Raw genomic sequence first — 26138 nt, 5'->3', positions numbered from 1 at the left:
CAGAAGAGCTCACTGTCGAAGGATGAGAAGCAGAAATGCTGCAAGTAGGTTGTTAGGTACACCGGTAAGAGGAGCTGCTGTCATTTTCATTTGTTAATTCGTAGAGCCTTCATTCTGGTTGTGAGGCTTTCTCAGCCTCTCTGCCACACAGCCCTAGTGGAAAAATGCCCCCAAATATTACATGAACCCCTTTGCATCTCTTCTTCCAAATATTGACTCCCTCCACCCATTGCAATTTTTCACAGCTGGTTAGTTCCCGGATGCCTTAAAGAAGAGAGACACAGAGAGAGAGACAGAGAGAGAGAGAGAGAGAGAGTGTGTGTGTGTGTGTGTGTGTTCTGTACTTTCTAATTTACACTCGGGAGAGTTGGCCCACATTATTTAGTCTGCAGTACCATGAAATTTTCCATTTGTTTTGGCCAGGTTCCTAGGGGTACTCAGTATGGAACCAATTTAAACTAAACTAGCTGGATACTTTCTGAGTCACTCTGATGATACAAAGTTGGGCTACAGTTTTGTGAGAGTACCAGTCTGCCCTCCCCACTCCCCTTAGCTGTTCACTCCAAGGCCATCTTCCCCTGGCTCTGGGATGAGGAAATGGGTGCAGTTCTGATTCACTCTCTCCCGAGGCATATCTCTTTAGGGTCCCAGACTCATGCAGGGGGTCTCCAATTACAGGGCCCTCCTTCTGTTTCAGCAAGCAAATGTCCTCAAGGCAAAAGTGGCTTCTTGCGCTCAGTTCCTATCTCTGGATTTTTAGGTTTGGGCATAATACTCCTTTACTCTCTTCACATCCCCTACATGTTTTTAAATGATAGGCATTTTTTATGATTTATTTTATTCGTTATTCCAGTTGTTTTCAAGACTTTATGTAACAAAGTCTTGTTATATAAAGTAAGGGAAGTCTCCACTACTCTACACTCCTGTTTCCTTACATATAAGATGGGGAGAATAAACGCACTCCTACTTTCATCAGAGTATCAATTGAAATAATTGTGCTTTGAAGACTGTGAGGCTCCAGACAAATATTATTTCTTCCCACTCATCTGTCCACATTCAATGTGCTCTATGGCTTCCTCTTCCTCTACCAGTCTCGTAAATGTTGGGAATCCTCAGTTGTCCACTTTCAGCCTGCTGTTTTTTTTCACCTTCATATTCTTTCTTAGTGGTTTCATCTTGTCCAAAGTCTGCCTTTGTAGTACAGGACCCCAAACCGGGGAGCTGCTTAAGTGCTCATGATATTCTGAAAAAAACTGGAGGACCAGCAGCTGTGGACATGCCGCTTATTACTCACATTACAGGGGAGCGCGCCGATGGCCGAGGGTGGGGGCAGGACGGAGACCGCACCCCCTCCAGTCTGGGGCTCCTGATAAGGGGCCGCAGACAGAGGCAGCACAGGCCCAGGTTGCACAAACCTACCTGCGGCCCAGAGCTACATGACCTCAGTGTGTACGTGCAGATGGAAAAGATCAAAGAGCAGTCACAGGGCAAGAGGCCGCTCCCAAAAGGAGATAAGGAAGGAATTAGATACAGTCAATTCCCAAAACAGCACACATTCCCTCCGGCCAGGGCCCTCTGACTAGCCCTCAGTCTTGAGAGGGGGGAGGGCCCTGAATCCACTCCACAGCCTCACTTCCGTCTTCTGAGCTGTAAACCCATATATCCTGCATGTCACACCAAACTCATCACACACGTGTCCATGCCACGTGGGCCTCAGTGGGGGGCACTGCCCTGCATCCACTGTGCTGTTGTCTAGGCTAGAAACATGGGCTTAGGCCGGAATTCTTCCCTCTTACCTCGCATAGCCATTCAGTTATCAGATGCTGTGAATTGTACTTCCTAATTTTTTCTCAAAGTTGCCCATTTCTATTATCCTCCTGTTTGGTCTCAGTCTCCAGTGTCTTACCTCCCAACTCATCCTCCTTAGCATCAGCCAAAGTGGTGTTTCAGAAATACACATGTCATTCTACCACCTCCCTGCTTAAAGTCCTTTAGCAGCTCCTCAGTGTGCTGAAGCTAAACTCACATTAACATCAATCACGAGGCTTTTCATGAACTGGCCCTGCCTACTTCTCCATCCGTTCTCTTCACTGTCTTCCATTTCATGATATACTTCTGAACCTCCATTGCTGGATAGATCACACTATTCTCTCCGTCTGGGTGAGTGAGAGGAATCGTATTTGGCCTACTCCATCTTTAGAGTGCTCTCATTCTTGTTTGACTGACAGCTGATACTTGAGCTCTCCCACTTAGCCTCTTCCCTTTCCCCCTTGAACCACACAAGTTGGCTCTCTTTGCCTTGATCAGCAGAACACAGAGAGGGATTGTCACCTCCTTTTCTCTAATCACTGTGTTCCTAACACTACTAAAAGAGCACTAGCTTTTTAGCAGCCGCATCATAAGTCCTTTTTTACACAAGCAGACTGTTCATCGATGTCCCCCCATCCTGTGTTTGGCCTGGTGGGTTTTCTGTATCTTATCGCAGAGGCTGACCTGACATCTGAACAGAGCTTAGAGCTTGCTAAATTTTATTTTGTTTCCTGCATCCCTTGGTTCAGTCTGTTGAGCAATATTTTTAGCCAAAGTCTTACAATGTAAAATAAAAGAAATCCCCTTTCACCATAGAGATGAAGGAACTGACCAGGCCCAGAGATGCTCAACACCTGCTGGAACTGATTGCAAGCAAAGCAGCGGCAGCCCCGAATCAGAGCCCAGGGCCCCTGATCCCCACTCCCATGCTTAACCTACAATGACACACGAATGTCCCATTCCTGAATTCCACCCCGGCGGAATACTCCTAGCTTCTAAATAAGTTAAATCCATCAGATTTTAAATGGTAATAATGCCTTTGGCCAATAAAAGGTATAAGAAAAAATAGCACCACTCTGAATAGCTGGAAACCTCAGCCTCTCCCTTACTAACAGACTCCTGCCACTCCAAAGAGCTCTTCTCCCACAGTCGCTGTGGGAAGGGCTCAGTGGGAGAGCCTGGCACTTTCCTCTGAAGTCTTGCATCTTGTTCTCCTCACTCACCTACTGACTGTCCCTGTATTTTAAGACCTCTGTTTTAGAGACAGAATGAAACTTTTCTGTGTTATAATTAGGGTGAAAATTTTAAAAAGGCAAAGCACTGTAACTTGTCACAGAGACAGGACAGAGCCAGCTTCTTCTCCATTATGGGGTGTAAGAGGAATTTTTTGAAGGCTGATATCTTAGTTGTTGCATATTTCACTGGGATAGAATAAAGGTTGGCCAACTAATTATAAAGCAACAGAGCTGCTGCGCACCCGCCTGCAAGTGCTCTCTGATAGAAACTAAAAATTCAGAGTATGAAAATTGATCCTTCCAGGAAGAAAAAAAGAGTCATCTGTGACCTTGAAATACCATGAACAAAGGCTTCTTTCCTTCTCTGTTGAGTGTCTCTGGTCTTGGGACCTCAAGCCTATTCCCCTCTGTACCGCCAGTCCTCTTTCTGAACTTCCCTGGGGTCAGAACTGCCATGGCTGTGACTAGAACACTGTGGAATCTCAGAGTCATGCCTTCGGGACGTGTTCTAGGCATTCCTGGAGGAGCCAGGAAGTTCTGTCTCTCAGCTTGCACATCTGCTCCTCTTTGTGTGTGACTCACCTTGTTTTCCCGTACAGGTGAGCTCCTGTGTCTCTCTGGGCCCCGCGATAGGGACAGGACTGTGCAGATCCTCCGAATGTATTACAGTTCGGCCACAAAGACATCACTCCTCTCCCTCTCCCACTGTGGTAAAAGCACAGTATATTCCCTCTCCATTCTTCATGGTTTAATTAAACATCGCCTTCCCAGGGTCCTCCTCACCAGAGCGGGTGACTCCCACAAGCTTTATACCCACCGTGTGCAGTGTTCCCACCTCCTCCACAAGGCTGTAAGCGCCTTGCATTCTTTTCTCTTTGTATTCCCAGTACACAGCTCCATAAACATCTGCTAAAGAAATTAGTCAGTTTGAATGGGTGAGTGTATGACTATTACACCTTCTCTAAATTCACCTTTGAGATATTCCTGATTTTAAGTATACTATTAGAGTCCTTTTCGACTTTTGAACTCCCTGTCTATCTTCATCAAGCTCTCTCTGGCCCAGGGAACAGCTACCCTCCCATTTCCCCACCGTTTAATCCACATGGGGCTTGAAGAGGTGATGTGAGAGGTGGGTGCTCCGGGACAGGGCCTGGGGTTTCAAGTCCAGTTTGAGCTCCACCACTTTCTAGCTATGGGACTCTTAGGCAAGTCACTCAGAGTCTGAGTTTCCTCACCCGAAAAGGAGGTAACCCCTGTCCTCCATAGTGCTGTTCTGAGATGGCACCTCACGTAATGCCAGGAATGCAGTAAGCCCTGAAGAAATGTTTCTTTCTTTTCCTCTCGCTGTGTGTGGTTTATATGTATGTACAAGGCCCAGCACAGAGAATGCCCCCTTTTTATTACAAAATGTCTTATTACAGAAATCATTAGCATGTAATTCTGTGACATAATAATGTCCCACTCAAACACACCAAATGGCATTTGAGGTGAAATGTTCAGATTAAAACTATAAATTATCACACCCATATTATTACCCTACCAACCACACTCAAGCAGGCCTTACTACTCGTGGACCCTGTATATGCATTTGTGACTAAATGTCTGTGTGTATTTATTTGGGCGTATGGAGGACTTGGAATGAAAACACGATTTGAGTCATCTGCCTGAGTGTACTTAAGAAGAATTACCTAGGCCCCATACACCTGGGGACAAAAATGAGGTCACAGTAATGGTAGTACCTAAAATGCCACTGCCTCCAGTGCCATCTGTGTGACTCAGGACCTCAGCCTAGTAAATCCCACTCTTGGGTATTTCTGGGAATCCTCAAATAGTTTAAGTTTAAAAAGAGACTTCTCAATTTTTTACTGATGTGTGAAATCACTCTAGCCTCCCTGCAGCCAGCCTGCCTTACCCCGCCCACTTGGTGGCAAAGCTGTGGTCCATGCCAAGGGCCTCGTCTCCTGGTGCTCTCAGGGTGATTGTCCTTGGGGTGATGCAGCATACCCAGCTGTCTGCTCTGGCCTCAAAATAGGCAGTGTTCTCCCTGCAGAATGCTTCTCCCGACTCGATCATGCCTCATTCACTCTAGATGTTTTCCACGAGCACTACAGGTGCCCCACCCCCATCCTGCCCCAACCCGTCTCACAGAGCCCATCAGGGAATGTGTGGAGATTTTCTCCATACAGAAGACTGTATGTATGAATGGGGTTGGGGGAGGGAGCTACATGTTCTGGTCCTTCTCTACATGACCCCTCTTGGCCACTAGAGAAGTGTCCAAGCTGATCAGATGTCTTGACTGATTCCTCGTCCTCCACTTCTTCCTGGGCATGGTGGGGTTTGTCCCCTGCCCTTGCTCATTAACCAAGATCTTTGCACTCACAGGGAGGCATCTGTAACATCACTGACAAGTAAGAGGTACATCCCAAGGTTCCCAGCACTGGAGACACTGATGCTGGACGACAACAAACTCTCCAACCCCAATTGCTTTGCCAGCCTGGCCGGGCTCAGCAGGTAAAGCCACAAGCCCCTCTCTGCAGGGCCCTCTATAACCCCAGCCTAGCTCACACCCTGAGTGCTGCTCTGGAAGCCAAAAGGCCTGGGTTTAAATTCCAGCTCCGCCACTTATCTCTGCTGTGTGGCCATGGGTAAGTCAATACTCCTCTCTGAGCTTTAGCTCAGCCATAAAAGTAGGGCATTAGTAAAGACATTTCTGATCATGTGACCGGATTAGAAGCTGCAAGGAGAAAGCCAGGATAGAAGAAGATATTACCAGAGACAGGATCCTGACCCGGAGAGAGAAAAAAAGAAAAAAGAGAATGAGAAAGATAAGTTTAACTGAGTTTTTGGTTGAAGTAACAAAAACGCTGTCAATTAAATGGTTAAGCTTTAGATCCCTGGAAAATTTACTTTGGCTTCAGCTACCACTTACTGAACACTACGTTGTGCCAAGCCGTTTACATTGTCTCATTCAATCTCCACAAGAACCTTGAAAAGTTAATAAATACTATCCCCATTTTAGAGATAGGGATGTTGAGGCCCAAAGAGGATAGGTCACTGGCTCAAGGTCACAAAAGAGGAGTAAGTGTCCAAGACCGATTCCATATTCCTTCCCTAAAATTGCCTGGTAAGTGTCCCCAAGGTATACTTATTGCTGTGATTCTGTATTCACTTTCCTTAATTGAAGACTGAAGAAGTTAAGCCTGGACCAAAACAGGATTTCCCGGATCCCGTACCTACAGCAGGTTCAGCTCCGCGACGGGTCAGGGGATTGGGTTGAAAGCAGGGGGAGTCCTCGGAAAGGGCCCCAATCCATGCTACAGCCCAAGTCATGGATGTTTGAGGCCTCAGATGAGCAACCGGATTATACTGTACTGCCCATGAAGAAGGACGATGACCGGACAGGTGAGTGGTGCCCCTTGCTCCGGAGACTCTAGCCCCATGGTGGGAGTACGCTTCTGAGAGATTTTTCTGAAAGTCTGTGGCTCCCTGGGGAGCTGCTGCACTTAAGCTATTGGGCCTGGGGAGGCGGAGCTCTCACATGAATTATTTCAGTGACTCCCTAACTAGTTCTCGGTTAAGATGCTTTTAAAATCCAATTAAAAGGTGATTTTTTAAAAAAATCTTAGCAAGAAACTCAGAGGTAAGACTTCCCAGAGCCGGTTAACTCTGGGTACACTCATGTTCTCTCCATCCTTGGCCTGCTTGCTTGTCCCTGAAGGCTGCTTCCCACTGAGGTCTCAAGACAGCCACCAGAGTGCCAACAATCACAGCCAGATGGCCACATCCAGAGGCAGAAAAGCAAAGAAATGTCACCTTTATTATATATTCTGCTGTACTGATCTGGTTTTCTATTACTGTGCCATTACCACTCTGGGTTTTTCTAAACATGTATTTCTAGAAGTAATTTACATAGAGGAAAGTGTAGAAATGTTGGGTATAACTTGAACTTTTACACACATACACTTTTTAGGCCATGGCTCACTCACGTGACAATGTAGAACAGTTCCAGCAGCCCGTGCGGCACCCTCCCAATCAGTACCTTCTCCGCAGATAACGCCCATTCTGACCGCTATCACTGTAACTGAGTTTTGCCTGATTTGAAATTCATGCACAGTTGACTCTTGAACAACAACAGGTTTGGCTTAATGAGCAGAAATTTATATTCTCACAGTTCTGGAGGCCAGAAGTCTAAGATCAAGGTGTCGGCAGCTGGGGTTTCCTCTGAGGTCTCTGTCCTTGGCGTATGGATGGCGGCATTGTCGCTTTGTCCTCACGTGGTCATTCTTCTGTCTGTATTGTCTGGGTCCCGATCTCTTTTTTATAGGAAGACCAGTCATATTGGATTTGGGCCTTGCCTGTCCTAATGACCTCATTTAACCTTAATTAACTCTTTAAAGGCTCCATCTCCAAATACAGTCACATTCTGAGATGCTGGGGTCAGGGCTTCAACATATGAACTGGGCAGGGATACAGCTGATCCCATGACAAGAAATCTACCCAATTTTACCTTATGGTTTAGGCCTTTGGGTTTATAACTTACGATTCATGCCTTCAGATTCTTATGTAAGAAGTCGCTGACTTTCTCAGAGTCACAAAGATAGTTTCCTTTTGTGTGTTGCTTTTCATTTACAAACAGATTTTTCTGCGTTTCTAAAATATCCAATATCACCTTTATTTTGTTGTTATACTTGAATGCTAGTTTGGTTGAATAGAGAATTCTGGCTCTAAAATAATTGTCCCTTAAAATTTTGACAATATTTCTCCATTGCCCACTAGATCTGTTGTTGCCAATGAGAAGTCTGCCTCTCTGTAGGAAACCAATTTTTGCTCTCTGGAATTTAATATATCCCTTTCATCTTCTGGAAATTTTACTAAGATTCATCTACATGTACAACTCTCTTTGTTATCCTGTGAGGTACTTTAAAGTTTTTTTCGAAGACATGTGTTTTTTTTCATCTTGGGGAAATTTTATTTTCCCCTTCCCATTATCTTTGTCATCCCCTCCTAAAACTCCATCACAGGGACCTACCCTCTGGTCCTCTTCTCTGTTATACTTCATATTCCTTTGCCTTTTCACACTGTATTCTGAGAGAGTGTCTCAGCTCAGTCTTTCATTATATGAATTAGCTCTTCACCTGGGTCTGTTCATTCATCCAGCACAGTTACTGTCTTTTATTTGATTTTCTTATTTTAAATTCACAAAATTGTTAATAGCTTCTCTTCCCTGCTTTTGTTTTAGGAATGAAATAGCTTTCAAATTCCTCAGAGGATACAATTATTCTATTTTAAAGTTTTTATTCTTTTTGTTAACTAGCCTCTGTTGTGGTTTTTATTCAGATGCTAGTTCTGCTATTTTCCACATTTAATGACTGTTTCATAGTGTTAATTTTCCTCAAATATTAGGAGATTCTTAACTGCCCATCTTTTTGTTGGACAATCCCTGTTGGGAACCTTAGGCTGCAGGCTCTGATACCTGGGGGTAGGGAAGGGCAGGGTGTGCATCAGGCAGAGGGTGCTGCAGCTCATCTTTCTAGATGAGGGGGGCTCTCTGTCTCCCCGGATGATCGCTCCTCAGCACCCACCCCTGCAGCCATGGCCCATTGCCCCGCTAATTCCTACTTTCTTGCACAAACCTTCCCCAAACTCCTTTCCAGCCCCTCATCCCATGTGGTGTTCCACCCATATTATCTTTTACTTCATTCCATGTAACCTTTTTCAGTAAACATCACTAACATGCGGACGGGGTCTCGGTAGCTGGAGCGGCAGTGAGCAGCACCTGCACAGGATGCAGTCCCCGCCACCGCTCTGACTTACTAGGTTGAACTCAGCTGTTTATTGGCTCATCTCATTCTGATGGTCCCAAGAATAAAATCACTCTGCAGCCTCTGCCTCACTGCTGTGCTGCTGATTACTCTTAGTCTTTCTCCTGAATTCACTGCCTTAACACATTCTGTGTCCACTAATATAACAGTACTTTCAAATTCCCTGACAGAATATCTTTTATCTACATTTCTTTCTTGTAAGACACATTGGTTTGCCTTCTGATCAATAATACTGACTGCCCAGTAGTTGTGAGGCTAGAAAGAGCTTGCACATTGAAAAGTCAAAAAGAAGGTCGGTATGGCTGAAATACAGTAAGTGAGGGACACAGGACAGCATGAGATGATTGGAAAAGGAGGCAGGGGCCAGGTCAGACAGGACCTCAGAGGCCTTGACGAGGCGTTCGGATTTTATTTTGAGGCAACAGGCTTATTACCTAACAGATGTCACAGCCAGCTCCTCTTCCCAGTTAGCATTGGAGCTGAAGACCAGTGAGGACCCCCTTGTAGGAGGCACCCTGCTGGACACAGTGGGTGACAGACCCAGACCCTGGCCTCTCTGGAGTCACTCCATCATCTCGCCAACCTTCGTTCTGTTTCTTTTTTGTTTCAGAGGTTGTGTTTTCACCGTACCCTGGATTTTCAGCCTCAGAGGTAGGAACCATTTGTTTTATGTTTGTGTCCTTGAGTTAGAACACTAATTTTAATAAACAAAAATAAGGTAATGGAGCCATGAGAGACAGTTATACATATCACATTGAGTAAGCCGATTCATTGAACAAATATTTCCCGAGTGCCTATCACATGCCGGGCACTGTGCTGGCCTGTGGGATGCACGTGGTGGACTAGACAGGCAGGTCCCCGAGCTCACGCAGACCACAGGCTAGCTTTCCCTGTGCTCGGCTGCTACTCAGTCGGTTGAGGTTGCTGCTGCAAGTGATCACGCTGGCATTGACGTGAGGCTGCCACCAGGATAAATTTCATTAACTCTCAGCAAGAGCCCCCAAAAGCGAGTGACGTTTGGTAAATATACCTCCATCCAGGGTCTAACCCTTGGTGCCACTGGCTTAGACACTTTATTTTTGTTAGCCCAGAGCTCTGGTTTTTCTCTCAGTGTAGACACTCACTACCCAAACTTACAAAGATCGATGCAATAACTTAATGTTGATTTGATCTTTTACAATACGCAGTACCACCCACATTGGTCAGTGGAGCTTGGAGCAGAACCTAGTTCATTTGAACCTAGTCGTTAGCCCAATATCTGAATTCCTTTGGTTCCATCTAACTCAAGGAGTCAGTGAGTGAACTAAGTTAGGCACCGTTAATCCAGCAATTTCAATTTCCTGTGTTGATCAGACACGTTGAGTCTGAGGCAAGCTGGGTTGTACTGAGAGGCCACCACCCTGCAAGTTACCCAGACGCACACTGTGCCACATTCAGGCCCCATGGCCTGCCCGCAGTAATTCAGGACGTATCGGTTGTTCCGTCCTGGGATGATGGGACGTGAGCTAACCCATCAGACCAGGTGTTCAAGGCTCGGGTTACTCTTCTCCATCTCCCCACCAGGAAAAGTTCCTTTAACAATGGAAGCAACTTCTCGTTTGTCCTCTGGAGAAATTTTAGCCCAACCATATAGAAGGAGGGTCCAGTTCAGGATAGGCTGCTGCATGACAGAGTGTGGGAGATGGGGGGCAAAGAACCTCTGACATCTGCACCAGTGCTGTATTATCCTTTGGCCTCAGAGAACTTGCAGCTGGAACTCTGGGTGCTGGAGAATTAGCTCACACGTGACCTCAGAGAACTTGGAGCCAGAACTCTGGGCCCTTGGAGACATCTTCCTTTATGACATTACATGTATCTTTTGGCCAAGCCTCCCTGCAATGGTCATTCTTTCTGCCACATGCCATAGGGAAGGCCTGTCAGCCCCTGGCAACTCTTGACTTCTTTATCTTCAAGGCACTCTGACTTTGATTTTTTTTCCTTCTAAGACACCCAAGGTATGTGCACTTCCTCCCATATTCGAGATTCTTCCCGTGAAGTCATTGAAGGCCAGGAACCAGACGCTGGCCCCACCCTTCCCAGAGCTGAGGTACCTTAGCCTGGCCTACAACAAGGTGACTGTCTGCTTCTCTACCTATTTCCTCAGGGACCCAGATGGGAGGGTGGGATGCCAGCTGCTCTGGCCTAAAGGCCAGTCCTCTAATTCCCTGCATTACAGGTATGGGGGCTCAGGAATTCCCTGGGCGGGGGAGGTGGAAGGGAGTGTAGGCTAAGGCAGGAGTCCATCCATTCAGTCACACATATATTTTTTAGCACTTACCATGTGTCAGGCTCTGTTTTAGGCTCTGGGTATACAGCTGTGTGAAGGAAGATCAGGCCTCTGCCCTTAGGGAGCTTGCTACCTATAGGGAAGGCTAGCACTGGACAAATAATCACAATGAAAGCATGGTTAGTGTTATGAAGAAATTCACAGTGCTGTGAAGTATATGAGGGGGGTGGAGAGGTGCCTAACCTAGTATTTGGGATTAGGGAAGATTCTGGAGAGAGTAGTGTTTAAGCTAAGACCTGAATCAATGAAGTTAGTGAGGTGAAGAATAAGGGAAGAGGGTAGAGAAATGTTCTAGCCCTAAGGGTAAAGGAGATATAAAGGCTGTAGGACAGATTTAACATGTTTTATGTTAATATATTTTCCCAATGCCCTGTCCTGTTAGAATTCCTGTAAACCCCACTAAATGAGCCCTACTCAAGTCTGAAATGTGGGCCTCTTTTAAGGTACTCTGCTTACCTTCCTTCTAAGGCAAGCAGTTGGTACAGCTAAGCTCCCCAAGTGTTGTCTTCTAGGAGTTTTATAATTTCAGCTCTGACAGTTCGGTCTTTGATCTATTTCGAGTTAATCTTCATACATGATGTGAAATAGAGGTTTTCTCAATACCATTTACTGGAAAGACTATTCTTTCTGCATCGAATGATCTTCTCACCCTGTACAAAGTGGACCATAGGTATATTCTAGGTCCCTCTTTCATTCTTGAAATTGGTAATTTGTGTCTTTTCTCGTATTTTGTTGATCCAAAATAATTATAACTTATCCCTTTTATTGAATTTTTTAATTAAACTAGCTGCTGGTTTCACTGGATTTCTCTGTTATTTGTCTCTTTTCCATTTTATTGATTTCTGCTCAAAACTTTATTTTTGTCCTACTCACAATGAATTCAATTTGCCTCTTTTTCTAGTTTCCCAAGTACGTAATTTTAAGCCATCGATTTAGACCTTTCTTCTTTTTAATATAAGCATTTAAAACTCAATTTCTTTCTAAGCACTGTTTTAACTGCATCCTGCAAATTGTAATGTGTATTTTTATTTTCGTTCAATTAAAATACTTAAAATTTTTGTTGTGCTTTCCTTTTTGACCCTTGGGTTGTTTAGAGGTGAGTTAATTTCCAAATGCATGGAACTCTTTCACATGTCTTATGTTTGTTGATTTCTAATTTAATTCTGTTGTGGTCAGATAACATAAGCTGTAGGATTTTATTCTTCTGAAGTCTGTTTAAGCTTGTTTTATGGTCCACCCTATATTCTATCTTCGTGAACATTCCATGTACATTTTAAAAATGTGCATTCTGCAGTTTGGGGGGCTACTGTTCTATAAATATTGATTAAGTTCAGGTGGTTGGTAGTGCCACGCGGATCTTTTCTGCACCGTTGTTTTGTCTAGTTGCTCTATCAGTCGTTGAGAGCTGTGTGTGAAAATCTTCGGTCTTGGCTGTGGGTGTTTTCTCCCTTTAGTTTTCTCAGTTTTTGCTGCATATGTTTGAAAGCTGTACTATCAGGTGCATATACATTTAGAATTTTTCTGTCTACCTGATGTGCTGATCCTCTCATTGTCATGCCTGCCACCCTTGGCCTCTAATAACACTCCTTGTCTTGATGCTTATTTTGTCTGATTTTAACATAGATACACAGCATACTCCTACGGTCTATCGGCATGGTATATCTCTTTCTATCCTCTTACTTTCAGCTGATTCGTAGCTTTATATTTAAAGCACTTCTCTTTGAGACAGCGTATAGTTAGTTCTGGCTGGGGCTTCAGAGTGTGCATCTGTGCTTCTGCTCTGGCCGCAGCTCGCGGCCTTCCCCGGGTTCCCGCAGCTGGGAGGTTTATCTCCACACTGCTGTTCCTTAGCCATCAGTAGACTGTTCTGGCTTGTTACTTAGTGCTGGCCGGTCTGGTGGTAGCCGGGCCAAACGGAGGTAGCAGGGCTTAAGTAGGCCGTGGGTTCCTGTGTCTCAGGAATGAGCCTTTTATATCAGACCCCCAAAGAGCTATAAAATATTTGCAATGGTGTTTTCTTTTTTTTTTTTTCCAACTTGTTTCTTCTGACAGGATACGAGACAAACACCCAGTTTGCTTGGGTTTTAAAGGGATAGTTCCTTTGCCCCACTTGAATGGCCAATAAAGACAGAAGTCCAATTGGCAAAGTGAAAAGGGGGTAACACTGGTGTTTTCTTAACTGTTTCTGTAATCACTGTTTGTAATTATTGCAAATCGAAGTTGCATGAATGAATGGATCCTGGTTGAATTATCTATTCAACTGGAGTGAAATGGTCCTTTAAACTACTGTGCACTGAACGAATCTACAGAATAAAAACTGAATGAAAAAAAATGAGCGTTTCTCAGTGATCCTACCCCTCTCTGAGCAGTAGAAGGTCTCTAATGTAGTGGACCCCAGTTGGTTTCCTGTCCCCTACCCCAGAAGTAGTAGGTTTTAATTTTTCTCTCTTCCCTCTCCACCAACCCTGTGCCCCACCCTCCATGCAGGGCCCTGGGCCCAAAAGAGTTGCTGAGAGTCACCTTCCTCAGCAACATAAGCCTTTTGCTTACTAGGGACAAGCACTGGCAAGAATTCCTGCCTTTGCTTCAGGGGCAGCTGCTCAACCCCTCCAGGCCTGCAGCCTGAGGAAGCTGTTCTCCAGCCTCCCTTCCTGGGTCCCGTCTTTCACACACAAGTGGGTGTGAATTCCCCTTGTGTCTGCAGCCTGTTCTCTTCCTCTAGCCCACACTTGGCCTTTAGCAATTATTTAAAACTTTTAGCTGATTTCTTCTTAAATGCCCTTGAGGCACTCACCATGTCTTCCTCCCACCTTCTGCTGCAGATGAGCCAGTGTCTGTGTCCGATGTCTCTTTTGAGGTGACTGTCCAACTCTACCTTTCAAGCCACTTGATTGCCCTGAGACCTTAGCTCTCTGTTGGACTAAAGAAAAATGATAATATAAATTATTAAGGTTTTTATTGTATTTTATTGATTATGCTATTACAGTTGTCCTGATTTCTCCCTCTTTGCCCCCCTCCACCCAGCACCCCTCACTCCATCAGGCAGTCCTCTGACCATTATTCATGCCCATGGGTCATGCATATAAGTTCTTTGGCTTCTCCATCTCCTACACTGTACTTTACATCCCCATGGCTATTCTGTAACTGCCTATTTGTACTTCTTAATCCCCTCACCTCTTCACCCATTCCCCCACACACCCCCTCTGTATCCATGATTCTGTCTCTTCTTGTTTGCTTAGTTTGTTTTTAGATTCAATTGTTGATAGATAATGCATTTTTGCCATTTTGTTGTTCAGAGTTTTTAATCTTCTTTTTCTTAAATAAGTCCCTTTAACATTTCGTATAATAACAGTTTGGTGATGATGAACTCTTTTAGTTTTCTCTTGTCTGGGAAGCTCTTTATGTGTCCTTCAATTCTCAGTGACAGCTTTGCTGGGTAGAGCAATCTTGTCTGTAGGTCCCTGCCTTACATAATGTTGAATATTTCTTGCCAGTCTCTTCTAGTCTGCAAAGTCTCTTTTGAGAAATCAACTGACAGTCTTATGGGAACTCTCCTGTAGGTAACTAACTGCTTTTTTGCTGTTTTTAAGATTCTTTCTTTATCTTTAACCTTGGGCATTTTAATTATAATGTATTTTGGAGTGGGCCTGTTTGCATCCATCTTGTTTGGGACTCTCTGTGCTTCCTGGACTTGCATGTCTCTTTCCTTCACCAAATTAGGGACATTTTCTGTCATTATTTTTTCAAATAGATTTCCAATTTCTTGCTATTACTCTTCTGGCACCCCTATGATATGAATGTTGGACCTCTTGAAGTTGTCCCAGAGGCTGCTTATACTGTCCTCATTTTTTTGGATTCTTTTTTCTTCTTCTTGTGCTGACTGGTTATTTTTAGCTTCCTTATGTTCCAAATCATTGATTTGATTCTCGGCTTCATCCACTCTGCTGTTGTTTCCCTGTAAATTGTTCTTTATGTCAATCCAGTCCTTTGCTTCTGACTGGATCTTTTTCATGCTGCTGAGGTCCTCACTAAGTTCCTTGAACACCCTTATAACCAGTGTTTTGAACTCTGCATCTGATAGATTGCTTATCTCCATTTCATTTACCTCTTTTTCTGGAGTTTTGATCTGTTTTTTCATTTGCAACATGTTTCTTTGTCTCCTCATTTTAGCAGCCTCCCTGTGTTTGTTTCTGTGTACTAGGTAAAGTTGCTATGACTCCCTGTGTTGGTAGTGTGGCCTAATGTAGTAGATGTCCTATAGGGTCCAGTGGCACAGCCTCCCCTATCACCCAAGCTGGGTACTCAATATGTGCCCTTTGTATGGGCTGAGTGCACCCTCCTCTTGTAGTTGAGCCTTGGTTGCTGTTGGCAGATCAATGGGAGGGATTTATCCAGGCCAGTCAGTGGCAAGGATTGGCTGTGACCACTTACCACCAACCTCTGCCCTCCATGGAGGATCAGCTATGCAGGGTGGTGGTTCTCCACCGTGACCTGTAGCTATCCACTGGGTACACTGGCCCTGGGGTTTCCCAGGTGGTGCAGGCCAAGGTCAGCTACCACCTGTGCCTTTCCCAGGGGCCACCCACCATAAATTACAAAGCAAGCTATAGATGTCAGCTTCTTGTGCTTGGCTTAGAGGTGCCCAGGAGAGGCCAAGCTGCAAACCAAGGCTGGCTGCCACTAAGGCTGGGCCTGGGGCCACTTAGCAAGAGGTACAGGGCACACCGAAGCCAGATGCTGCTTGTTTGAGAGATTTTAGAAACGTGTGAAGCATAAGGCAAGAGAGGCCACTTGTATGGATAAGCCACTGGAAACAGGTTGAGTGGACCCACAAGTTGGTTGAGGCCAGGTCTCAGGGAGTTATCTGGGTGAGGCAAACAGTGTGAGCCAGGGTGATGGAGTCTCAGATATGGTTCCCACCTGCCAGCTCTGTGTGGGAGGCCTCAACAAAGGAACATGGCCTCTGCTGGCACTTCTATCAGGGAGAAAGCTGCACTTCCAGCCCTGACCCTGAAGCCAGACAATTCAGTTCCTCCCCATATGTCCCTGGTGCCTTTTGAGCTGCTGCCCCAGCACTGGAGCTCAGAGCAAGTCCATCAGCAAGTCAGTCAGTGTGCAGGCTCTTTAAGAGGAACACCTGGGACTCTAGAGGCCCCCTGCCTCACTCAGCCACGATCCCCACTGGTTTTTACAGCTAGAAGTTATGGGGACTTCTCTTCCTGGCACTGGAACCCTAGGCTGGGGAGCCTTGTGTGGGTCTGGGACCTCTCACTCTTCAAGGGGGACCTCCATAGCTCAGATAGCCCTCCCAATTTTTATTCGCCACAATTGGATGTGGAACCAGCCGTTTGGTGTCGCTGCCCCCCCTACAGTCTCCTTGTGACTTTTTCTTTATATCCTAAGTTGTAGGAGTTCTTTCTGTTCGGCTAGGTTTCAGGTGTCTTAGATGATGGTTGTTCTGTAGTTTAGTTGTAATTTTGATACAGATGTAGGAGGATTCAAGTAACGCATTTACCTAAGCCGCCACCATCTTGACTAGAACTTCCACTCTCACTCAACCTTTAATAATATTTACTTAGTTCATAAATTTGACATATTAAGTTACATTCCCTTAACCCAATGAAATTGAGTAGGAATTTCAAATTGCCATTGCTACCTGAATTTATTTCCAGGGGCACTCAACTTACCTTATCAGCAACAGGCTAGCATGATGGCCAAATTCTTCTTACTGCATCAGCCAGAGTCTTAAGCCATATCTTTCAGCTGGGACTTAATTTCACGGAAAATTTGATACATGTGCCCTGAGTATCTTTCAACTCTTTCCCAGTTTTAACTGTAACTTTCTTCAATTTTTTAGCCACCTGACTTGGATGGATGGAATTTTGCATCCTGACAAAATTAAATTTTCCATCACCCATTCTGTGTGAGTGCTTCTGGACCACCTGATTTGCATACAAGAGATCGCACCCTCTTTCACCACCGTTCTACAGTCCTTTATGAACACACTAGGCTTCTTTGTAGGTTCATCCTCCCTCCTCCCTTTTCTAGTGTCTGGATAAGAAATGAGCAAACCTCTCCTGTAAATGGCTGAAAAGTAAAGGTAGTGCTCTGTCACAGCTACTCAGCTCTGCTCCTGTAGCACAAAGGGCAATCTGTAAGTGAATGAGCTGGCAGCGTTCTAAAGCAACTTTATTAAATAGGTGGGGACCCAGATTTAGCCCATGGGCTGTATCTGCTGCCCCTGGTTTTTGTACAACCTTCAAGCTAAGAGTGATTCTTACATTTTTTAATGGTTGTAAAAAAAATCAAAAGAAGGATAACATTTCATGACATGTTAAAATTATATGCAACTCAAATTTCAGAGGCCATAAGTAAAGTTTTGTTGGGACAGAGCCGCCACACTTACCTGTTTACGAATTGTCTGCTGCTGCTTCTGCGATACGACGCAGAGGTGGACAGTTACCACAAAGACTGTATGGCCCGGAAAGCCTAAAACAGTTATCATCTGGCCCTTGACCAAAAAGTTTTGCCAACCCCTGGTCTAGATGATGAAAGCCCACTCCGAGTTTCTCTTTTTCTCCCACTCTGTACTCTCTCCCTAGGGACGGCCTCCCATACCCACTGGCCCGTGAATAGGGACTCACAAATTTACCCCAGTATGGTCCACTCCCTTGCACTCATGTAGGCATGCACACCTGCTGCCTACATGAACCTATGCTTGGAGGTTCCAAAGGTACCTCCAAAGTACCCGTATCCAAAGTGACCTAATGATCTTTCCCTTCAAAGCTGACGTCCTTCTGTTGTCCCATACCTTAGGGAATAACTCCATCACCCGCCCAGTTACTCAGACCGAAGCCTGGTTGTCCTCCTTGATGCTTCTCTCTCCCTTACATCGCTCCTCCCCAGCCATATCTCCTCCATTACCAAGTTTATCAAATTTAAGACCTCATATTTATAAAAATTCATCAAACAGATTCCCCAAGGACCTATTTAATAAAAGCTTTAACTACCTTTAGTCTGGCCCAAACTTGCATCACCGCCTCATTTTATAAGAAGCACCCTTTTTCTCAGCTGGAGTCCCACTCCCCTTTAAATCCCTCCAACAGGCTTTTCTCCTCCTTGCTGTTAGGACTTCACACGTTTTTCTCTTTGCTTGGAACACTTCCTCTCTGAGGTAATTAGACTAAGTAATACTAGCTGCTGCAACAAACTTTAAAATCTCAATGACTTGACACAATAAAAGGTTATTTCCTGCTTTTACAAAATCCGACGTGGATATTTCTGGTTGGCTAGTGGCCTTCCACATGATCTTTCAGAGACCCAGGTCCCTCCTGGCTATGGCTCTAAGAATACTTTATTGGATCCGTGCATCTGGTGTCTAGGGGGCTGAGAGATGTAGAGGATCATGCAGGAGGTATTGAACAGGCTATGCCTGGAAATGGCGTTTATTACTTCCACCGAGATTGCTTTGGCTAGAGCTGAGTCACGTGACCACATCTGGCTGCCTGGGAGGCAAGAAGATGCACAGTCTAGCTGTGTGCCCAGCAAGTAGAGGAAATGGTTGCGGTTGGCACAGGGGTTTCTCTGTCACATACTGTATCCTCCACTGCATTCACTAATTACCTTCCACCCATCATTCAGATCTCAGGAATGCCTTATCTCCCTGACTAGGTCAAATCACCCCAGTATTTCGTGTGCCTCTGTTTTATGGCACTAGTCATATTGTAAATCAACTCTCCTTTATGTTGCAGTTTCTTCCATGCCAGGCAGTGCTCCATGGGGACAGGAGTAATATCTGTTTTACTCAGTTCCAACCCAGTGCTTGCCACACGTAGGCATTCAGTAAATATTTGATTGAATGAACAAAAGTGAAAGGCAATGACTAAGTAATTGCCCATTGGGCGTGCTGTCCAGTGAAGCTCCAGAGGAAGCCAAACTGAAGTGCCCTCCTCCTTCCAGCCCTCAGACCTCTGTACCTTCTGTGGGTCCCAAATCTGACCGAACAGCTTTCAGTGTTTCCAGGCATCTAAATAGTCACTGCCCCACTCCTGGTCTCTGGGATACTGATGGCTCTGATACTGTTCTGTTGCTAAGAGGCACCCTCCCCAAGGTTGTCCTCAGATGTTGCAGCCACTCTGCTCAACAAGGGTTGTGTGTTTTTTGCCCTTCGGAGGCTGGCCTCGTGGGGGCGGAGCAGCCTCTGGGCCCCAGACAGCCGTGAGGTCTCCCTTAGCATGGGCTCTGCCTATCCCTGAGATAGGTGGGTTCCCCTGGCCTCCTGTCCCTGTCCCTCCCCAGATCAGTGCCCAGGAGAGGCCCAGTAAAGAGACCATCAGGAGAGCCATTGACAGACTGACGGGGAGCGCAGGTAGAGCTTGCACTGAGGAAGGTGAAGTGTCAAAGTCAGTGTGCTGCGCTCCTTCCAAACTTCCTGCAAGACGAGTGCTCTCTGTGTTCGTTATTTTTTCGTTACCAACATCCTCAATTCTTGGGATTGCCCACATAACCAGTATAGAGAAGGCAGAGAAATTCCTAACTTTCAAGCATGAAACAGTGATGGTAGAATTTTGGACAGGAGGGGCAAGGTGTTCCAGGGGTGAGCAGTGAAATTGCAGGGACGCAAACCTGACCAGCAGGAGTCCTATACACAACAGCATCACTTCCCCAGCCTCAGCCCAGCCTAGCAAGCACGTAGCCCTGCAGTGTGGGCCCGGAGGCACCTGGGCAGAGGAGAGGGGCGCTGTCGACCCGATGCTCTCTCCTGCATGCTCACAGATTGCGAAGGAAGACGCCGTCCTGCCAGTAGCTCTCTTCCCGTCTCTCTGTGAGCTCATCTTTCATAACAACCCTCTGGTGGCCCACAGAAAAGGTATGGTTCCTGGAAAGCTGCCTACCCCCACCCCAGTGCCCAGGAAGCAGTGTGGGGACCCTCATCCCCACCTCCTCCATCCAAGCCCTGGGCTCCGCTTTCCATTGGGGTGGACAAGGGGGATGGAGGAAACAACGGACACTGCAGAGCACCTGCTCCACACCCACCCATCCCGACAGCAGCCCTGTGAGGCCGGCATACTGTCCCTGTGCACGTGGAGGACACTGAACCAGGGATTTCATGGTCCACCCAAGGTCACACAGCAAGAAAGAGGCATAGCCGAGAATGGAATGCAGAATTATCTAGATCCTGCCTGGGCTATTTAAGTGACACCCTGCTTAGTGAAACAAGTCTGTTGTGACCTCATTTGCCAGTTGGGAGGGAGCAGGGCTGTCCTGTCCCAGACCACACTGAATGCAGTGGCTGCTGTGTCGGCAGTGGAATCCACTGTCCAAGATGAGGCAGCTGAAGGCATTTTAGAATCCTGGGCCCTGGAGGGACACCAGCAAAGTTCTAAGCCTTGCCCCACACTACCTTTGATGCATTGGGCAAATTCCTTAACCTGTCTGTGCCACAGTTTCCTCACCTATGAATGGGAATATGGGTACCTACTTCCTACTGTTGGTGTGAGAAGTAAGTTAATACATGTACAGCAGTTTGGACAGTACCTGGCCCATAGTAAGCCCCCAGTAAATGTTAGCTAACCATAATCTTATTTTCCTATCATGGCTCCAGGGGTCCCTCCACTGCTAAAAAGCTTCCTCCAGGAGCGGCTGGGGATCCACTTAATTCGAAGGAAAGTAGTGAAGGCTAAGCATCATATTTTGATACCTCGGAAGGCCTTGCGGAAGGTGAGGCTTCCAAGGCGGGACCCCCACCCCAGAGGGAGTGGAGCCCATGTCAGCGCAGGCGGACCAGCCTGGCGGTAGAGCTGAACTCTCCCACAGCGCAGTAGCGTCTTCTTCCTCCCTTGCTCTGTTAATACGGATAAACCCAGGGGGGATGAGATAGTCAGAGAGACCCAAAAGGCAGTGTCTGCAGGGGCCTTGCAGGTCCTTGAGTCCGACCCCCTAATTTTACAGAGAAACTGAGGCCCAGAGAAGGAGCTGACTGGAGGTGGGGAGAATCAGAAGACCCCAGTATAAGCCAGGCCCCATCACTTTCCATAGCCCTCTGAACTTGGGCAAGAGTTTCACTCTCTGCGTTTCAGCTTCCCAACTGTAAAACCTCTCTGAGATGCCGAGAGGATTGGATGAAGCAACAGATATGAAAATTTGGGATAAACTCCCAGACCCGTGCAAGGGCAAGTCATAGTCGCCTGTGCAACCGCGGGGGCTGTGCCAGCCCAGAATACACGTCTCCTGCCTGAATCTGAAGAAGGGTTTCCTCATTTTGAGAGCAGTCAGCTCCCTCTGGGCCTTCCCCAGGCAGTGGTCTTAGACTTGCCTTCTGGGATGCCATAAAATAAGTTAAATCCCTCCTTCATCTGGTGAATTTCAGAAATTTCTGTGAAATGCTCCTCCCTCCTGAACTTTAGTCTTCCTGCAGCCAACAGCTGGACTGAGTGTTGCTGGTACCAAAGTTAAGCACATTTTTCCCCTGCCACCGCTCTACAGCCTGCCTCTGCCCCCAGCCAAGTTCTTTCTTGCCTGAAGCCCTCATAGGACCAGAGCGGCATTTAAAACCAGAAAAAGACAGACAGTCACAGGATTTCCATCATCTTCCTCTTGTCTGTTGCCTCCTCTAAGATCTTACTACCTCCCTTCCTGTCAGCCGCTGGGGAGGGCGGAACCAGGGTGAGCTGGACGCTAAGCCCACCTCTCTCCCCCATGCCTGGAGCACCTGTGCCCCTGCCCTGCCCAGCACTTGCACTCATGCTATCCCATAACCCTCACCACAGGCAAGGAACAGGCTCAGAGAGGTAAAATAACGTCCTTGTTAAAAGTTAGCGCTCAGGTCCAAAAGAACCTCCAAGGTCCCGACTGATAGAGGATAAGCACAAGTCCAGGGTCCAGATGAGAAGCCAGTCAATGCTTTGTAAATCTGGGCCAGCACCATCTAACCTCCAGTGCAGGCTGGACTGGAGAATGTGCTGGGCCTTCAGCGAGATCGGAGATGGCGCTGTGTCCCAGCATGCTCACAGAGACGGCCTGACGCACACAGCAGACTCTGGGTCTTTTACTCAGCCAGTTACACGGGCAAAGACTGCCGGCCCTCCCTCAGGCCTGGGCATGGACAGAACCGGGGGGAACAGAAAACCTGCCAGAGCAGGTGCGGCCCCACGCAACGTGTCACCTAGAAGCTGTGTGAGCCCTCTGCGTGTGGGAACGCAAATGGAAGATAACACAGCCTGCCCTTGGTGCTGGCCAATCCAGCTCACCAGGGCATAGGGCCCAGTGACTGTTCCCTCTGGCCACTTAGGTTATTCAACCTTTCCTTGAGAAGGAGCCAGGAAAGTGGTGGAGAACCAGACAAAGAGCATCTCTCCCCCACCCCCACCCAGGCACTCCAGCACAGACCTGGGAGAGGCAGGAACCACGCACTGTTGCCCCTTCCCCACCAGCCACAAATGCTAACACTTGGTGTTTTGGGCATTCTGAAAAAAGACTCTGGGTCCCTAGGCTTCAAGTCTAAACACTGAAGTTTTACATATTTTCAAAAAGGAAACATTGTTTATAAAACAGCCATGCTTCACACTTTAGAGTTTGTTAGGAATATTTGCGCGCATCATCCCATCTGAGAGAACTCTAGTACAGGCAGGGCAGGGACTTTTCTCCCATCTCACGAGAAGGACGTGGAAGCTCAAAGCATAGAGCTGCATTTCAGCCCGTCTTTTTCTAACAACGGTGCTTAGGATCTTTCCGCTCACTACGTTGTCTGTCAAAGTATAGATATAAGTGGGCCATCAAAGGTTTTATTCTTTGATGAGGAATAAAATCAACCTACCAAGTGACTTGGGAGGGAAGGAAGAGCCTAGCCCCGCTGAGGGAAGCTGAGCACAGGGCTCCCTCCTGGCAGCTGAGGCAAAGGAAGAGGAAGGATGACAGGCTTTTGCTAATTTAAGGAAGCTGAGCAGTTCAACAGGAAACAAGTTACTTCCTTGGTCCTGAATCCTGAGAGAGATATACCTTGTGGATCTTTATTTAGGGTGCAGGGACCAGCATCCTGAACGGAGCCTGGTGCTTCTGCCTTCCAGAAAATGCAGGTCCATGGCCCCCATGCCCTCCTAGGAGTCCCTGAGGACAGTCCAGGGCACTCTGTTAAACCTTGAATAAGGCTACTGAGGGCCAGAGTGATATGGTCAGGGGTTTAGGATGAGGCCTGGAGCCCAGGACAGCAGTTAGGTAGCCTAGGCTCTGCCGCTGAATAACTATGTGATGTGAGACAAGTCATTTTACCTCTCTGAGCCCATTCCTGATCTATAAAGTGAGGATAATTATTCACTGGGTAGTTTTGAGATATAAACAAGCTGCATATGCCATGCATAGGGCACATTGCAGGTGCCCAGTTAAGTGTGATTTTGCGCCCGTCCTGCCCCTGTGAGTCCTTACCCAGTGCCCTGATCACTATACCAAGTGGCCTTCGGCAGCTAAGGTCTTAGGAGGAGAGATCCCAATTAGGAAGCAAACCAATCCAGCCCTCCTCCCATGACAGGTGAAAACCCAAGTGGCAAAGGTGCCAAAGCAGTCTCTGATTCTCCATCACCTACCTGCAACTACAGTCACGTCTCCGTCAAAGCACATGTTGGAGTCACAGGTGCCCGGAGAGCTGCCCACCGCCAAAGGCACTTCTCTGATGCCAGAGATGCCCATCGAGGGCCTGGAGGGCCCTTCCGTGCACCGCCGGCCCTTTGTGCCACTTCCTCCCATCTGCTCCAACTCCACCGTGCATAGTGAAGAGACCGCGTCTCACCAGAGCGACACTGCCATCCACATCAGCCCGGAGCATCCATCAGATGAGGACGCCAAGAGCACAGAGTCTGTCTTCTTGACACAGGTGCCTGGACCCACCTGCCCCCGCCCATTTGTCCCTGGATCCCCCAGATGGCACAGCCCTTGACTGGCTGGACTGCTGTAGGCCCCTGGAAGCCAACACGTGGCAGGTCTGGAAGTCCCTTGTAGGAGATCTATTGACCCATGGCTTCTGGTAGGAACACCTGCAGGGACAAGTCATAGTCCTGTGGCACAGACAATACCTGGGGTCTGGCCGGGATGTGGTTCTGACCAATTTTTAGGAAGGGTTGCTGCTCCCTCTGCTTGTCTGCTCAATGTCACCTCATGTCTCATGCTGCCTCTGAATCCTGGGAATACAAATGGATGGGACATAGTCCTTAGCCAATGGGTGAGGTGGACAGGAACACAGTCAGTGCTGAGAGTGAGAACCCCAGGAGCCGGAAGCCTAGAGGAAGCAGGGATGCCTCTGCCATGGGCCAGGGGGCAGGCTTCCTAGGAGAGGTTCCAATGAGATGAGCTTTGCAGGCTGAGTAGGAGTTAACAAGGAGAGGATGTAGGCAGCAAGGGCATGCAGGGCAGGGCAAACAGCCTGAAGCAGGCTATGGAGGGAGGATTTTTAAATGGAATGTGCAGGAGCCACGAATGGTTCCACGTCAGTGTGACAGATGGGTGACTTGTAGGAAAAGGGAAATACCAGGCTGGAGGAGTTGGCAGGGTCCCCTTAAACGTTAGTATTTGTGCCATTGCCCTCCTTGACCTCCCCGCCTCCAGTCCTGCCCCTCCTGTCTACCAGCCCTTTCCAAAATGTATATGCACCCACACACTTAGTCTGCTATTCCATCCACCCATTTCTTACTCCACAGGGGGCTTATAGTGACGTACATATTCATACAGCGTAAGAGTATCTTTCTGAACTACAACAGAACATTTTTGGAGTAGAGGGTAAGCAAACAAGCGTTAAATCAACAACTGAGAGTGTTGTGTGAAGGAAAGTACGGACAGGAAGAGGGTCAGTGCGTGGGCAGTCCTGTCGTTCAGCCACTCTCATCGTGCACAGCTGCTCTCTGAGAGAGGGGTACTGCCAAAGTCAGTTCTGAGCTTCCTAGCAACCAAAGCAATACAACTGAGTCACCACGACTGAAAAAAAAATCTTTCTTTTTCTCCACTAAATGCCAAGGTTTTACCCTCCAGTACAATGTCGAGCAGAAATGGCAAGAGCTGACATCCTCATCTCACTCCTGGTCTTAGTGGGAAAGCTTTTAGTCTTTCACCATGAATTATAATGTTTGCTATGGGTTTTTCATAAGTGTTCTTTATCAGGTTGAGGATATTTCTTTCTATTCCTTGTTTGTTGAGTGTTTTCTTATCATGAAGCGGTGTTAGATTTGATTACGTTTGGTTTCCAGGTATTAAATCTGCCTTGCATACCTGGGATAAACCCCATCTGGTCACAGCATATAACCCTTTTTATGTATTGCTCACTAGGTTTGCTAGGATTTTTTTAAGGATTTTTCTGTTTATACTCATATGTATATGACCCTGTAGTTTTCCTTTCTTGTGATTTCTTGCTTAGTTTAGGTGTCAGGGTAAAAGACCTCGGAGAATTAGTTGGGTGTGCTTCCTTTTCTGCTAATTTTTAGAAGTTTGTGAAGGATTGATATTCTTATATTTTTTAACTCCTATACCAAAAAAATCTTCCCAGAACACACTTGATTTTTTTGTAGTACTACTCATCTCTGCTGTAGTAAATTTTTTTTTCCAAAAATATTTTTTAACCTTTTTTATTGTTGTTCTAGTACAGTTGTCTCCATTTTTCCTTCACCACTCCCCCCTACCCCAGCCATCTCCACTTATTTTTTTATTACTTTTTTAATCCTCACCCGAGAATGCTTATTGAGTTCAGAAAGATGGTAAGGGAGGGAGGGAGGGAGAGAGAGAGAGAGAGGGAGAAACATCGATGTGAGAGAGAAGCACCGATCAGTTGCCTCCTCTGTGCACCCTGACCAGGGACCAAACCCGCAACCTAGGCCTGTGCCCTGACCGGGAATCAAACCCACGACCTTTCAATTTATGAGATGATACTCCAACCAGCTGAGCCACACAGCTATTTTTCTTTATTTTTTT

At 46.7% G+C, this 26138-nt stretch overlaps 1 protein-coding gene and 1 non-coding gene across 4 annotated transcripts in view; one reads left to right on the top strand and one right to left on the bottom strand.

Moving 5' to 3' along the window:
* Nucleotides 1-26138, top strand: part of XRRA1 (X-ray radiation resistance associated 1) — a 61351-nt gene that overhangs the window by 23981 nt on the left and 11232 nt on the right. For all 3 annotated transcript variants that reach the window (XM_045182074.3, XM_045182073.3, XM_053925844.1), the window contains 7 exons: nt 5427-5555; nt 6229-6446; nt 9477-9517; nt 10852-10977; nt 19968-20061; nt 20797-20912; nt 23716-24057. In XM_045182074.3, coding sequence (XP_045038009.2) covers nt 5427-5555; nt 6229-6446; nt 9477-9517; nt 10852-10977; nt 19968-20061; nt 20797-20912; nt 23716-24057 — 1066 coding nt within the window. The remainder of the gene's footprint in view (nt 1-5426; nt 5556-6228; nt 6447-9476; nt 9518-10851; nt 10978-19967; nt 20062-20796; nt 20913-23715; nt 24058-26138) is intronic.
* On the bottom strand, nt 13227-13353 carry LOC112316134 (small nucleolar RNA SNORA27). Its single transcript, XR_002975972.2, has one exon. It is a non-coding gene; the product is annotated as a small nucleolar RNA SNORA27 (small nucleolar RNA).

Source organism: Desmodus rotundus, chromosome 5 (genome assembly GCF_022682495.2).
Source record: "Desmodus rotundus isolate HL8 chromosome 5, HLdesRot8A.1, whole genome shotgun sequence".
Classification (NCBI taxonomy): Eukaryota; Metazoa; Chordata; class Mammalia; order Chiroptera; family Phyllostomidae; genus Desmodus; species Desmodus rotundus.
Note: the sequence above shows the minus strand (reverse complement) of the source record. Positions and strands in the feature narration are given on the sequence as shown.